The sequence below is a fragment of the Leopardus geoffroyi genome, chromosome C3 (genome assembly GCF_018350155.1).
Source record: "Leopardus geoffroyi isolate Oge1 chromosome C3, O.geoffroyi_Oge1_pat1.0, whole genome shotgun sequence".
Classification (NCBI taxonomy): domain Eukaryota; kingdom Metazoa; phylum Chordata; class Mammalia; order Carnivora; family Felidae; genus Leopardus; species Leopardus geoffroyi.
The window spans coordinates 147,694,790-147,710,932 of record NC_059338.1 but is presented as its reverse complement, the minus strand read 5'-3'; the positions used below and the strand labels follow the sequence as shown (position 1 = coordinate 147,710,932).

Below are 16,143 nucleotides of genomic sequence, written 5' to 3'. Positions count from 1 at the left end.
GATAAGGAGACAGTCTATCACTTGACAATGCAGGATGGAGCCAACTTACCCGTTTCCTTGATGTCTTTTCACATGACCTACTTTTAGGTGCTGCTCACACATCACTAGATGTTCTCTGCTTTTCCATTGTTTCTTGATATGACCATGCCAATATCACACGGGCCGGCTACCTCACCTTTCTCATTGTGCAGCCTCTCAACACTAATGTAATTCAGCCCTATAGTTACAGCCACATGGCCTGTTGACTGAGGGTGGGAATGTTTGTGACAGTCCTCAAGCCTGTTTCACACAACTTACTGTCAACACATATCTATCCAGTTATTTAAGCCATTGGGATTTGGGAGACTGTGAGTCTCAAATGGCGGCAACAGTTGCATTGGAAAACAAATCACACTCCACGTCATGTGACCTCAGTCACACGTCTCCCTGTCCCACCCCACTCTCTAGAGATCTTGCATTGTTTGTTTGTCACACAAACAATGCTGCTTCTTGACCCCAGGCTTCTACCCAATAACGCCGTCTCAGACCACCGTCTTCACACACTCTCCTTTCTTGTTGGCCAATGAACTAATTATTCAACATTCAGTTTGCCAGGCCACTTCCTTCTAAAAGTCTTCCCCAGACCCCCAGGCTAGGTTAGGGGCCTCATCTCTGTACACCCATTCTATCTGTTCTTACTGTAAATTATCTTTGAGGACTCTGATGAATGATGCCTCTTGTTCCCTACTTGATCCTGAACCCACTGAGAATAAGGCCAAGTGACATTTTTATCACTAATACAGCTGCTGTTGGAGGGCAAAGCAAGTCAGTTTCGCAATACCAAACCCCAAATCTTGGTAAACTCACTCACCATCCGTGGTGCTGATGGGCACCCAACAGAGGCAGACTTTCCTGCAGGTAGCTTAAATGGGGAGGAAGGATCTGAGATCCACTGGCTAGGTTTCTCCTCTCAAATTCACCATTAGCTAAATCACTACCTCTCCTGGATGAAGTGAGTGAGGGATCTGGGACAGATGCTTTACACTGCTAAGGCTCTCTTTACACACATGGGCACATCAGGAAATGGGAGAAGTGTGAGGGAAGGCCCCTCTCCGCTCTCCTCCAGCACTTAGCAAAATGGGTAAGCTTCACCTAATGCCCATTCTCATCTCACTGAACTATAAGCCACTTAAAGATGGTGTACCCATTGTCTAGAGTGGTACACACACAGGGAAGTTGCTCTCTAAAGATATCTTGAGCTTACCAAAGCTGGATTCACTCCCTTGAGATTAGTCTCCATCCCTCGACTCAACAGATACCAACTGACTGGGGCTCCTCTGGGCAAACCCACCCAAGGATAGAAGGCTCTTCGGCTTAATAGATCCCCTCTTGGAGGGGCTTGTGCCCACTGTTTCTCTGGGAAAAAAAAAAAAAGAAAAGAAAAAATATATATATATGAATTAAAATATCTGGTGATAAATGACATTAATCATGATTGTAGGGTCAACAAATAATGTCAAAATGGGATTCTATATGCATGAAAATGCCAATGGCCATTGAGATATTACTTATTTTAATCCACTCAGGCAGAAAAATAAACATCATTTAATCCAATGTCTATAAATGTGTTCATTGTTCTCCATATCAATGGGAAAAATAATCAGATTTCCTCTTACAGTTACAATAAGATAAAATATCTGTGTGAAAGATAGAACCACAAGTTCAAGAAAAGCTTAATGTTAAATGTTAAAGCTCAAATACACCATAAAGGAAAAGATAGAACTGTATTTGTAGAAATGGGAAAAATTAATTTTTGGCAAATTAGATTACATTAAATTAGCACAGAATTTTAGAATCATGAATTGAACTCAATATTTAATGATGACATTAACAAATTTCCTTTGCAATATTCTGCATTCGAGGATGGAAAAAATACTGATTACGACACTATGTGGGGCCAAGACCACATCGAGACCATACGTATCAATGTGCTTCTCAGTCATGTCTCCTTCTCATGCCAAGATTCTGGATGTTAAGGGTCCTTCTTTTTCTACTCATTAACCACCTTCTAAGGCTCCAGGGGGAAAGCTAGGAACCAATTCAGGTACTTAGGCTCTGGGTCCAGCTCCCTTTGAACTACTGTGAGAAGCAGCAAGGAATACAAATGAGGAACCCACAGTGTCCACTGTCAGAGAAAACCCAGATTTTAAATATTCATTTAGTAATTTGTTGGTTTTAGGTTTTCTTATTTAGTTATATGATCCAGTGTGGGTTCATCCTTTTTCATAGTACAAGGTAGAAATGGAAGTTTATTTGCATATGGATATTCAGTTGCTCTGGTAACATTTGTTGAAAGTCTATCCTTTCTCCACTGAAGTGCCTTGGCACTTTGACAAGACAACTGTTCTATATTTGGGGTCTATTTCTGGGCTTTCGCTAAGAAGAGAGATTTCTAATCCCATTGATTTTTATGTTTACGCTTATGACACTCCCACCCTGACTTGGTCGCTCTACAGTTAAGTCTTTAATTCAGGTACTGTAAGTCTCCAAATTTGTGTTCCTTCACAAAATTATTTTGGCCGCTCTTTGCATTTCCATGTAAGTTTTAGAATCAGATAGTCATGAGTTTACTCTGATTTCTTCTCCTAACTCAACTTATTTTGTTTCCGAGCCCTTCCTTCTGTATGCAGTTTCATTGAGGGCTAAGATGTTGACATGATTGATGTCAAGGAGATGATGCATTCTGAGGCCATGTGTTACCATCCAAGATGCCGTGAGCACAGTATTTCTCTTTTAAATGCCCCGTATTAAAAATCCAATTCACCCAGCACGTATTGAGTATCTATTCTATGCCGGGCGTTTTGCATCTTCTATTTTCTCTGATCCTCAGAACCACCTTGAGCAGCTAGCACGCTGGCATTGCTCGCTCAAAGGTCACGCTACAAACCCACCAGCAGTACGTCTGTGTGGGTACAGAGCTGGCCCCGTTAGCAGACTTTATATACACAATGGAATACTACTCAGTGATGAAAAAGAATGAAATCTTGCCATTTGCAACAACATGGATGGAACCGGAGGGTATTATACTAAGTGAAATAAATCAGTCAGGAAAAGACATCACACGTTTTCACTCATATGTGGAATTTGAGAAACTTAACAGAAGACCATGGGGGAAGGGAAGGGGAAAAAACAAAACAAAACAGTGACAAACAGAGAGGGAGGGAGGCAAACCATAAGAGACTCTTAAATACAGAGAACAAACTGAGAGTTGATCGGGGTAGGTATTGGGGGTGGCGGGGAAAATGGGTGATGGGCGTCGAGGAGGGCACTCGTTGGGATGAGCACTGGGTGTTGTACAGAAGTGAGGAATCACAGGAATCTACTCCCAAAGCCAAGACTCCACTGCATACACTGTGTGTTAACTTAACTTGACAATAAATTATTTAAAAAAAAAAAAAGAGTGGAAGTGAATTTGTTCAGAGCCAGTGATCGGCTGTCGGTTGCGGTCCTCATGCCCCACAGCGAGAGTCAGGCTTCCCTCTGTGGTTGTGTTCTAGAGCCTGCTGGCAGGTCATAATCACCTAGGAACCCCAAAAAACAACTACAAAACAAAAACAAAACAAACAAAAAAGCCCCACAGTTTCCTGGGCTCGAGACCAAATCTATTAACTCTTGCGTTTCGGAGGATAGTGTCTAGGACCCTATATTTTAAAGCCCATCAAGCCCTTTAGAAACGACTGTTCTGACCACCAGAGGGAACAACTCTCCTCAGCGTTTCTCCATCACCTACAACCTTGTTTCCTTGTATTCTAATCCTTTCTTATGCCAGGACAGCAAATTTTAGACACAACTCTCTGTCCCAAATCTCTGAGGATCATGGATTCAACGTTCAAATAAAAAAAAAAAAAAAAAAAAAAAGTAGTCATCCGGTTCTCGCCATTGTTGTTGTTGTTGTTGTTGTTGTTGTTGTTGTTGTGTTTTTATTACAAATTGACATGACCATGAAATTCAATTTCTGACTCTAATCAAGATCTGGTACTAAAGGGAAAAAGCTATTATAAAGGACATTAAGTCAACCAAAACTGCTGAAATACGGATGGTAAATCAGATAAAAGTAAATGCACACTTACTTAGTTGATGATTGTACTGTGGTTATATAAGCAAAAAAAAAACCTCTTCTTAGAAAATACGCATTTTCATATTTACAGCAAATGAGTCATGTCTGTAACTTGCCATTAAATGGTTCAGAAAAATAAATGTGTAAGTTTGTGTTTGTGTGCGTGTGTATGTGTGTGTGCATTTGCAAATAGAGACAAAGCACAAGCAAATAATGATAAAGCAAATGGGATAAAATATTAGCTAAAGGTGAAGCTATCTATAAAGTTGTTTACATTAGTTTTGTTCCTGCAACTTTTTGTAAACATGAAATTAGTTCCAAACAAAACTTAAAGAAAACAAGGTTTAATTATATGTTGACTTTTAAACAATCTTGTGCATCACTCAGGCTCTTCACTGAATAAACCCAGAATCCCTGCGACTTTTCTGCATCCTAAAGGAACTGTTTAGGGACCCACGGATCCCTGTGCTGTGTGCTGTATACATAGAACGGTGTGAGGTGACTAAGCAACTCAAGGCACCTTGCACCGCCTCTATTTAAAGACTAGTCAGACTTTCCTTTTTAAAACCTATTTAAATAGAAACCAACTGCTTGGTGCACCTCACTTTTGTTTTCTTCTTATTTTCAAATCCTTGAAAATCCTGAGAGAGGATTGATTTACAGAGAAGCACATCCCCCCGGTATTTATCAAGCCACTACTACGTGGAGGAGACATTTAGGCGCTGGGAATGGAACGTAGCCATGCTACTACTTCATGGGGAACGGGTGCAGTTTGGTGCCTGCCAGATGCGACAGACCCGCCGGAGGAACAGGAAAGCGAGCGCATGTCACACACACACACACACACACACACACACACACACACACACACACACCCTGCAGCAGTAACCTCCACAAGGCTGGGAGAACCAGTGCTCTGATTTCATCTACCAAAGAATCCTGAGCACCCTGGTAACTCAGAAAGCAGCTTTGGGCCTGTGTAGAGAGATCTCCAGCTAAAACCAGGAAACTGGCTGGAGGGCCATCATTTCCTGGGCACTGAGCGTGAGCCAGGTTCTGGGCTGAACCCTCCCCACTGGTTGGTCTCACTGAGCCCCTTCCACAATGCGATAGGCATCGTGACACGCGTGGACACTAAGTCACAAAACTTCTGCGTGGCGGAGGCGGGGTTTCAGCTTATTTCCCTCTCACCTCTACAGCCATGGCTTGGGTTTATTTTTAAGAGTTCCCCTAATATTTCACCAGGAATATTTAACTTCTAAAACCCAAAAGTTAAGCAGTATCCTTCTCCTCCTCCCAAGTGAAGCAAGGACCTTAGAATGCAAATTCACCTCACGATTCTCCCACACCATGTTCTATCACACGCGATATTTTTTGTCGCATCTTGTTTTTGTTTTAAACCTCCCCAGTTAGGCCTCATTTGTTCAGCTTACCTTAAAAATAAAACCGTCTGGGGGCGCCTGGGTGGCGCAGTCGGTTGGGCGTCCGACTTCAGCCAGGTCATGATCTCGCGGTCCGTGAGTTCGAGCCCCGCGTCGGGCTCTGGGCTGATGGCTCGGAGCCTGGAGCCTGTTTCCGATTCTGTGTCTCCCTCTCTCTCTGCCCCTCCCCCGTTCATGCTCTGTCTCTCTCTGTCCCAAAAATGAATAAACGTTGAAAAAAAAAATTAACAAAAATGAGTTTATTCAAGAACAGCAGAGAATCGCAATCTGGAACCCGCAAGCTACAGCAAAACCAGGGGCAAGTCCAACAAAGGAGAGGGACATTATTTTAACAGGGAAGAAGGAGAGGGTTGGGAAGGTTTGTTCGGAAAGAGAATCCCTTAGGGTGATGACCGTTTCTCATTGGCTGAGTTACTGGGGTAGTTGATTCGTTGTAGGAGTTGCGGTGTGCATGTTCCCCTGTTGGGACCTATAATTGGCGATTCTTTCCTGTTGACTATTCTCTTGGGAGTCTGTAACTGACCATTCGTCCCATCGTTGATATTAGGTAATATGGCTCCCCCTTCTAGGCTCCTCCTTTTGGCCTCCCAGCTCCATTTTAGAGAGGGTTCCGTTTATTGTGCCCACAGTCGTATTTAGTCAGGCTCTATTTCTGGACTTTATTCCGTCCTACCAGTTTGATTTTTTTTTTTTTTTTTTTTTACCGTTTATTTATTTTTGAGACAGAGAGAGACAGAGCATGAATGGGGGAGGGGCAGAGAGAGAGGGAGACACAGAATCGGAAGCAGTCTCCAGGCTCCGAGCCATCAGCCCAGAGCCCGACGCGGGGCTCGAACTCACAGACCGCGAGATCCTGACCTGAGCTGAAGTCAGATGCTTAACGGACTGAGCCACCCAGGCGCCCCCCGTCCTACCAGTTTGGACGGTGATTTTCATGCCCATACAACACTGACTCGGTTACTGTGTTTAAATCAATTACTGTCAAGTCTTCCAACTTGGTTCTTTCTTTCAAAACTGTTCCAGATATTCTAGGTCCTTTACATGTGCATGTTAAAGTCAGCTTGCCAATGTCTACAACAAAGCTTGATGGCACTCCTGTTGGGATTGTATTGAAATTTCACATCAGTTAGGGAGAACTGATCTCCGTCTCCCTCTCCATGATCATGGTGACTCGTTAATTTCATTAATTTTGTCTTCTTTCATTTGTCTTTGCAGTGTTTTTTAATTTCCAGCGTACAATATTGCACACATTTTGTTGAGTTTTTAATATATTTTTATACTATTTTCAATTTCAATTTTCCGTTGTTGGTTGCTAGCATAGAGAAATGCATTTCTGTATTGACCTTGCATTCTGCAATTTTTCTAGTCTCATTGATTAATTCTAGGGTTTTTTTTTTATATACATTTCTTCACATTTTCTACGCAATGATGATGTCATCTGTGAATAAATAAGGTTTTACATTGTGCTTTCCAATCTACATACTTTCTTTTTCCTTGTCATATTGTGTGGACGGGGACTGTTACAATGTTGAATAGAACAGACATCGTTACCTTCTTCCGAATCTTAAGGGAAAAGCACTCAGTTTGTCATCACTTAGTATAATGTCCATGGTAAGTGTTTAACAAGTACTCCTTACCAAATTGAGGAAGTTTCCATTTATGCCTAGTTCACCAGGAATTTTTATGTGTATGGGCATTGAATTTTGTCAAATTCTCTCTTGGCATATATTGAAATGGTGTTTTTTGCATACAATGAAAATATGGTTTTTAAAAAAAATTTTTTTTTAACGTTTATTTATTTTTGAGACAGAGAGAGACAGAGCATGAATGGGGGAGGGTCAGAGAGAGGGAGACACAGAATCTGAAACAGGCTCCAGGCTCTAAGCTGTCAGCACAGAGCCTGACGCGGGGCTCTAACTCACAGACCGCGAGATCATGACCTGAGCCGAAGTCGGCCGGTTAACTGACTGAGCCACCCAGGTGCCCCGAAAATATGGTTTTTCATTCATGTATTTCCTCTTTTAATCTTTTAGGCTATAAATTGGATGAAATCCACTGATTGATTTTTGAATGTTAAATCCACTTTGAATTTCTGCAAAAACCCCCACTTGAATGTGACATAATATCCTTTTTATATACTGTTGGATTCACCTTGCTAAAATTTTGTTAAGATTTTTACATCCATGTATATGAAGGATATTAGGCTATAGGTATCTTTTCTTTTCTTTTTCCTTGTAATTTCTTTTCTGGTTGCGATATGGTCATTCTGGCCTCTGAAAATGAGTTGGCAAATATTCCCTCCTCTTGTTTTGTCTGGAGGAATTGGTATGAAGATGATTTTTTTTTTCCCCTTAAATGTTGGTATATTTCACCAGTGAAGGCAGCTGAAGGTGCCTTCACTGGAGTGGAGTTTCCTGTTCTCTGTTGGAATGTTTTCACCTACAAATTCAATTTCTGTAGTAGATTTAGGGCGATTTGTGTTTTTAAATATTTTTTTCTCTTGAGGACCATTGAGCTTCTTAGGTCTATGGTTTATGGTTTTCATCAAGTGTGGAAAATGCATAGCCATTATTTCTTATTTGATGGTCCTTCTCCTCATATCTTAACTGCGTGTATGTCGGAACACTTGATATTATCCCATAACTCCCTCAGACTCTTTTCAGTTTTTTCTCTCTGTGTGTTTCATTTTGGAGAGTTTCCATTGCTGTGTACTCGGGACCCCTGTGATTTTCTTCTGAGGTGTCTAGCATGTTGTTAATCCAATCAAGTGTGTCTTCTATTTCTGATATTATCTTTTTTTCTCCAGAAGTTCCATTTGTGTCTTTTTTTTCCCCCAATGTTTATTTATTTTTGTGTGTGAGAGAGACAGAGCATGAGCAGGGGAGGGGCAGAGGGAGAAGGAGACACAGAATCCAAAGCAGGCTCCCAACTCCGAGCCGTCAGCACAGAACCCGACGCGGGGCTCGAACCCACGAACTGCGAGATCATGACTTGAGCCAAAGTTGGATGCTCAGCCGACCAAGTCACCCAGGAGCCCCTTTTAGGTCTTTCTTAACACCTTTGATTTCTCTCCTCATGACATTCATGTCTTCGTCTACATTCTTGAGCCTTAGAACATATTGCAATCGCTGTTTTCACATCCTTATCTGCTAATACTCTCATTTTATCATTTCTGGGTTTGTTTCCATTGAATGGGTTTTTTTCCCCCCTTGACTGTGGGTCATAGTTTTTGTCTTTGCAGGTTTTGTGATTTTTTAATCGGATGCCAGATGTTGTGACTCTCATGTTGCTGTATGCTGAATTTCACTGCATTCTTTTAAAAGAAGTTGGCACACAGGTTCCTGAGGAAGTTTGAAAGCTTGCTTTTAAGCCTTGTTAGGGCTAGCTAGAGCAGCCTTTAGTCTAGAGCTAATTTATCCCCACAGCTAATTGGTCACACTGCTGAAGATCCTGATTGTTCATGTATCAGAGCTCTCTCCCCCCTGCAAGAGGGAACACAGACTCTCCCTGCATGAGCTCTGGGAACTGCTGGGCTTCTTGTTTTTCAGCCCTAGGCTGAGGGACCCTGTGCCCGTACAAACCAGTATCCAGCCAAAGACTTTAAGGAATCCCTCTTTAGATCCTCAGAGTTTGCTCTGTGTAAGTCCCTCCTCTCCAGCAGTTTGCCCACAAATCCTAGCCGCTTTGGTCCCTGCAGATGCTGACCTTTGCCTTCAGCTGAGCAGAATCACTAGTCTACCTGCTGGGTCCCGGCAACAGCCTCCAGGCAGGACCTTGTTTCTTTATCCCAGGGATCATACACCTGCACTGGGGGTCGCCCACCGCCTGAAAGAGCTGTTTCTTATGTTTTGTCCGCTTTTTTAGTTGTCTGTGGTGGGAAAGCAAGGCTCCAGGGTGGCCTCCCTGACCCCTACGTCCTGGTGGTGTTCATACTCTTGAGTGTAGATAGCACCTGTGACTTCCTTCTAACCAACAGAATGTGGCAAAGGTGATAGGGTGTGTATGATTACATGTATGTGATTGTGTTACGTAGGACTGTAATGCTCATCCCAGAAGAAACCTTGATGGCTTTGCAGAAACAAGCTGTCATATTGTGTACGACCAGTTGGAGAGGGCCCCCTGCCAAGGAGCTGAGGGTGGCCTCCGGCCGAAAGCCAGTGAAAACTTGAAGCACTCAAGCCAGCAGCATGCCAGGAACTGGACTTTTCCCAAAACCATGTGAATTTGAAAGTGGATACTGCCCCAAACTTCAGACGAGACCACCACCCTGACCAACACCTAACTGCAGCTTTGTAAAACTCTAAAGCAGAAGTCCCAGCTAAGCCGTGCCCAGACTCCTGACCCACAGAAACTGTCACGTAATAAATGTGTCATTTCAGCCTGCTGCCTTCGCGGTAATATTGCTGCAGCAAGAGGTAATTAATATGAAAGTTAATTCCCACGGCAGTTAACATTTCAGGGGGAGAAGTAGAAATCTTACTCTACTTTTAAGAGGAAAAGGAGTATATTTGATTTTCTACTTCATCTAAAATAATCCAAAAGTCTGTAAACATACTAATGTTTTCCACGGAAAACGTAATGAGTCTCATTAAAATAAAAACAACAAATATGAGAAAGTGATTGATATATACTCCAGATACAAAGATCCTTTTCAGGGTAAGTGTTACGAACCCACTGACTGGAGTTTAAATTCTGGCTTTGTCCTTGTGACTTGCTACATCCTTACGTCTCTTAGCTATGGTTTTCTCGTCTGTAAAGTAAGATTCACACTTGCCTCGGCATTCTCGTGGGATACAGGCGGACCACTTCACATCAAACACCTATCGCAGTGCCCAGCACAGGGGAGTGCGATACGTTTTAGTTTCCATTTTTGTTATTTCCAGTGAGGTTAGCAAAACTACTTACCTATTTTCACAACTTGTAGTAATCAAAAGTAGGGACAGGAAAGATCCAGAGGAGAATTCCGTAACATTTATACAGCAAATATTTATCAAGTTTCACCTAGTACAGGTAGCCGGCTGAGATTTAGATATATTGTAGTGAATAAAACAGACTTGGTCTTTAATCTCAGGATGCTTCCAGTCTAGTGTGGAGAACAATGGATAGATAGGTGGGATGGATGGATGGATGGATGGATGGATGGATGGATAGATAGATAGATAAAACAAGTAACTGGTTTGATGAACGAATCCCACCGAAATGCATATATAGATGACATTTTTCCAGAAACTATTCTTCTATTAATTTGTTCCATCAAATTCCCCGTCTCTCTAATCAGCTCCTTTACTGGGATTTCAGTATGATTCTTTGCTTTTTCGTCACTTTTAACTATTGAAACAAGCTGGTCAACACGTCAGTCTCAGAGTCCATTAAAACGGCCCTTTCTGCCCCCTCTCCCCGCCCCCCCCCACCCGTGTCTGCCCTGCTGAACACACAGCTGTGGATGCTGGAGGGGCGGGGAGGCAGTTTCTGCTGCATCACACACATTCACCCCTGCATGAGGAGGTGAATGAGGAGGACGAGCATGAAAAATGACGTCTCCTTACATGACCCTGCTCATGTTGAGTGTGCTGAGTTCGTTCTAACAGCCAATCCGTTATATAAGCAAGAACATGGTGAGGAAGAGACACCTGCTGTGTTTTTATGGATTACAATTGCCTGAAATTAGCTCATTTTCCATAGACGTGATAAGGATGGGTCCGTCCCCAACAAGATCTACGGACAGCTGAATCCTGAGCAGCTCCCGTATGTATAAAGTGGCCCCTGGCGAGAGATGATGTGTCTTTCAGCTGTCCCTGCCTGGTGGCACCACGCGAAGAAGCTCCACCTACTTTTTGATCTACCTACTTTTCCAACGCTGAGGCAATCACCAGCAAACCTGCGATTTCTATCTCACCTGCCTCCCTTACCTCTTCCTACCGAGCTAAACTGTCCCCCCACCTCTCATCGAGCCCTCTTCTCAGGTCCAGTAGCAAAGGGGCAAATCAGTAAGTGCAGCAGTTCAGGGAGTATCCAAACGGGAAATAAAATGGTTCTCCCAGCACACACAACTTTTGGAACTTCATCTAACTTGCCTTTAAGAAAGGGAACCAGTTGAGGGACCCTCTCACTGGCCCTATGGGACAGCGTCTTTTCATACGCATGGCAATCTCCCTGAAGGTCACCCGTCCCCCTGTGTCCTTTTCCAGACTCCTACTTTTCTCTCTTATTTCTAAAGGCTGGAACATGTGGCCTTCTTGGTTGCCAAGATAAGGGAAGCCAGACTACAGAATCCACTAGGGGCTTTGTATAGCCTCAGCCTCCTCTCAGCCCATTTCACTTATTCTCTTCAAACGAGGAGGGGGCTGGGAGAATAGTGTCTACCTCTGAAAGGAACAGAAGGTGCGATTTTCATGTTAAAGGCCCTGGGGGGGCGCCTGGGTGGCGCAGTCGGTTAAGCGTCCGACTTCAGCCAGGTCACGATCTCGCGGTCCGTGAGTTCGAGCCCCGCATCGGGCTCTGGGCTGATGGCTCAGAGCCTGGAGCCTGTTTCCGATTCTGTGTCTCCCTCTCTCTCTGCCCCTCCCCCGTTCATGCTCTGTCTCTCTCTGTCCCAAAAATAAATAAACGTTGAAAAAAAAAAGGCCCTGGGTCAGTCTTTCTGATTTAGGTTAACACTGACTGATATCCCTAAACGCTAACAACTGATTTCTGACCTTTTTAGAATATATTTCCAGACCTCTTCCTGGGATTCCAGAAATAGATACTTACATACTTTACTTTCCCAGAGCTCAATCCTCTTCAGAGGGACAGATGGCTGACTTTTCTCTGTGGGTAATTTCCCCTGATATATACAGGTTCACAACATCCTAACAGCTAAGCCTCATCCATCCACTGTTAGGGAAGATGCCCAGGTGTCCACCAGCATTGGGACTCAGCACGACGGGCAGGCCCTAAGATACAAAAAAGTCCAGAATGTGAGATGCAGAGAAATGGGTGGGACAAAGACAGTGTGGAGGTAGGGTACTTTCCCAACGTTCGCGGTTAATGAGGCACATCCAGTAACCGCCTCTGGAAAAGGTGAGCTTGACATACGCAAAGGGCTCTTAGTGTCAAAGAGGTAGGTCTCCAAAGGTCTCCTAAGACAATGACCCAGGTTTTTTAAAAGCTCTGGTCCATAACCTTTTATTTTCTTTAACCCATGGCTTTTCCACACTACCGGTTCTGGAAAACCACGGATTTGAAGTGCATGCACACTCTCATCGCTTCCCCAGCACCTCACAGCTTTGAGATGGAGTTGGGCATAAGCCTTCCGACAACGCCCTAGACTCTGGTCCGGCCATCTACATATCACACCTAGACTTCTCAGCTGCCTCCCCGCTGTTCTCTTCAGCAACAAGGTGCCAGGCAAAAACCTGTAATTCTGGGCCACAGTCCCCGCTACGGGGCCACATTTGAAATGCGTTCCATGTCCCCATGTGCCACTTCCCCCTCCCACCCTCACACCACGGATTTTTCCATGGATCCCAACCCTCCGCCAGCCGATTCTACACAATCTCGCTCGTTTCTAGCGGCACCCGCAGCCCTGGGCGGGAGCCACACCCTCCGCTACCACCATCCTGCAGGAATGTCCTGACAATTCTGCCCTGACGGGTCTTCCCGGTGGGTCCCAGCACAGATGCAACCCCTACAGCGGTGCGGGATTCCTCTTCCTTACAGTTTAAACGCTTTTACAGGTTTTCTATTGCTGCTCCCTTCAATGTCACTGAAACTCTACATCCCCTGAAAATGTGCCCCTCCCACTCATTAAGGAGATGACCTCACTGAGGAAGCTGCAACTTTTTACCCCAGATCCTGATGGGTTGCTTTCATCTCAGATGTCAATGGAGCCCCAAGGAGCCCACTCTGTAGATGCTTTCGTGGCTGTCTGTCCACATTTGGGGGAAATGCTTGAAAGGAGAAACTCGGAGGAGAGCAATGGCAGTGGCGGTGGTTGGAAAGGGAAGGAGAAAAATGAGTGCACACTTGTGATCAATGACAACCGAAACAGGTAGGTCTGCAGCTTGTAGAATGGTGAGGACATAGAGGAGAAAAGGGAGATGCCCTGTCGGTGAGGGCTGCAGAATAGCTCCCAAGTGAAGTGGAAGAAAACCCATGGCCTGGGATGCGAACAGGAAGCACACTCTGGGACGCGAACAGGAAGCACACTCTGGGACGCGAACAGGAAGTACACTCTGAGATGCGAACAGGAAGTACACTCTGGGACGCGAACAGGAAGTCCACTTTGGGACGAGAACGAGAAGTACACTCTTGGACGCAGAGGAGGCAGAAGCCCAGCCAGCAAGCCAGTGGGCCAGCTCGCAGGGAGGGCCTGGCCGGCGCAGCGCCTCAGGTCCCCAGGACGCCGGTTTTCTACCAGGATGACGACTGGCCCCGTCTTCCTCCCTGCTGCTCCCACCCAGCTGTCACCCAACTCACCTGTCTGCTCTCCTTCTCCTTTCTCTCTCTAGCTGACTCTTCTGTCCGAATCATCTCGCTGCCTGTTACTTCTATCCATCCTGCATCCCATCGTCTCAAAAGACAGGTCTGGGTCAGCCAGGACGGTCCTGCCGGACCCCAGGACTGGGCTGCCCACCCCCCACCGCCATCTCCCCATTTGCTGCCTGCGGGTTCAGTCAGCTGTGCCTGTGCAGAGGGTCCCGGAGCATCACCAAGGCAACATCCCTGCAGAGCCCCAGTCAAGACCATTCCATTCGCAGTGACTAAGGGCACGACCGCTCTCTCTGTAAGGCAGGCCCTCGGAGGGCCAGCTCTAACACCGGCAAATGCCTTGTTTTCAAGTGGTTCTGTGACACTTCCTTCTGCAACCTTTCTCCAGGCAGCTCCTCCTGAACGAGGCTGCCTGGGGGGAGGGTCAGACGACACGACACGTTTGCTTCACCTTTCTAGGTCAAAATGGGATCTAAAATGTTTAGTATTCAAACAGAACTATTTTAGATGACAAGGAATTACTATTTTAGAATAAAAGTTTTTAAAAGTAACCCAAAGGACCAACTCCTGTTATCCCAAATACTTGGCTCAAATGTTGAAAATTACTACAAGCTGATACTGGCTCAGAGGGAGAAAACATTCTAACTAGAGCGGCTTCCAATAAAGCAGGTTGCCGGCCACTGGTGTTAATCAAGAAGAGGCAGGATATCCATCTGCCTATGATGCCAGCCAAAATAATCCCATATAATGATTACAGTCTGTTTTCAATCCTTTACACTAATACAAATTTGAATTCTCATCACTTCAGATGGGAAGTGTTGTTGTAACAGACTCTCAAATCCTTCCAGCTCTGAGTCCACACACCCCAGCACATCTACTCTTACTTCCCAATTTAATCTCAGCCTAAGATGAACTTTACATGTCAACTTTGATTAAAAATACCACCTTGGGGGGGCACCTGGGTGGCTCAGTCGGTTAAGCATCAGGCTTCGGCTCAGGTCATAATCTCATGGTTCGTGGGTTGGAGCCCCACCACGGGCTCTGTGCTGACAGCTCAGGGCCTGGAGCCTGCTTCGGGGTTCTATGGCCCCCACCTCTCTCTGCGCCTTCCCTGCTTATGCTGTCTCTCTCTCTCTCAAAAACAAATAAACATTAAAAGAATTTTTAAATAAAACATTGAAAACAAATGCCACCTTTGGGACTTCAGGTCGAACATAGTGAAGATCTTAAACACACACATTTAGCTCTGCTTCCGTCCCAAGCTTACACTCGAAAGGCTACAAAGAATTTAAAAAGTAATAAACAAACAAAAAAACAAATCAAAAGGGATAAACCCACAAAGAGAACAAAAGAGATCATAGCCAACACTTTCAAGAAAATTTCGGAAGCTGGACAAATGGTAATTGACTTCCAATTTCTGCTTTCCTACTCCAGTAACAGCCTGCAAAGGGGTAGATGAGAGGAGGGGATAGAATTCAACCCCTGGCAAGAACGCTCCTTCTTCCCAAATCTTGGCAACTGGAAGCAACGGGTTTCCTGATAGCACTGAACAGTTAAAATTCTAGATGTATATAGAAGGTGGGGGGGGGGGGGGGTGGCCCAGAGAGGGAGAACAGTCCAGACCCCTTGTGTGAATGTAGCTATTGTTACTGTTAAGACTATTTTCTTGCTATTCACTTTCTGTGCCCCCTTGTTGTTCCTCTTCTCCCGCCCTCTTTTGGGTTAATCAAGTTATTTTGAGTATTCCATGTTATCTTCACTAATGGCTCTCCAGTTATACCTCTTAGCTTATGGTTTTTGTGGTTGCTCTAGAGAATCATATATGCATCCTTAATTCATCAGAGCCTGTGTTAATGTTACACCACCTCACGTATAATGTGAGAACCTTCCAAGAGTGTAATTCCATGCCCACCCCCTTAGACCTTTGAGCTATTCTTGAAAATATTTTTCTACCTGCTACACTGTTATTCCTTAATCTTTGTACATTGTTTCTTTCAACCAAGTTCCCTGATACTTTCTTCCTTTGGGAGGGGTTAAAGACAACAGCCTAGACCATTATTGGAAGGTAACTTTTATTCTATTTTTGGAAGAGTAGTCAACACCCTCTTTTAAAAGCAGAAAGAGAATGTGCACTAG

General features: G+C 44.5%; 1 protein-coding gene across 1 annotated transcript; it reads left to right on the top strand.

Annotated features, from left to right (window-relative positions):
* The first annotated feature begins 13,477 nt into the window (after positions 1-13,477).
* LOC123585111 lies at positions 13,478-14,672 on the top strand. Its single transcript, XM_045452929.1, has 2 exons — positions 13,478-14,101; positions 14,138-14,672. The coding sequence occupies exons 1-2, from the start codon at positions 13,682-13,684 to the stop codon at positions 14,516-14,518; spliced, it is 801 nt and encodes a 266-aa protein (XP_045308885.1). The 5' UTR covers positions 13,478-13,681; the 3' UTR covers positions 14,519-14,672.
* Positions 14,673-16,143: the final 1,471 nt, after the last annotated feature.

Bases quoted from the DNA above. Each gene is read 5' to 3' on its own strand.
- LOC123585111 (XM_045452929.1), top strand. From the start codon at position 13,682: ATGCGAACAGGAAGCACACTCTGGGACGCGAACAGGAAGCACACTCTG. The intron at 14,102-14,137 runs GTCTGGGTCAGC...GCCGGACCCCAG, and splicing joins CCCATCGTCTCAAAAGACAG to GACTGGGCTGCCCACCCCCC.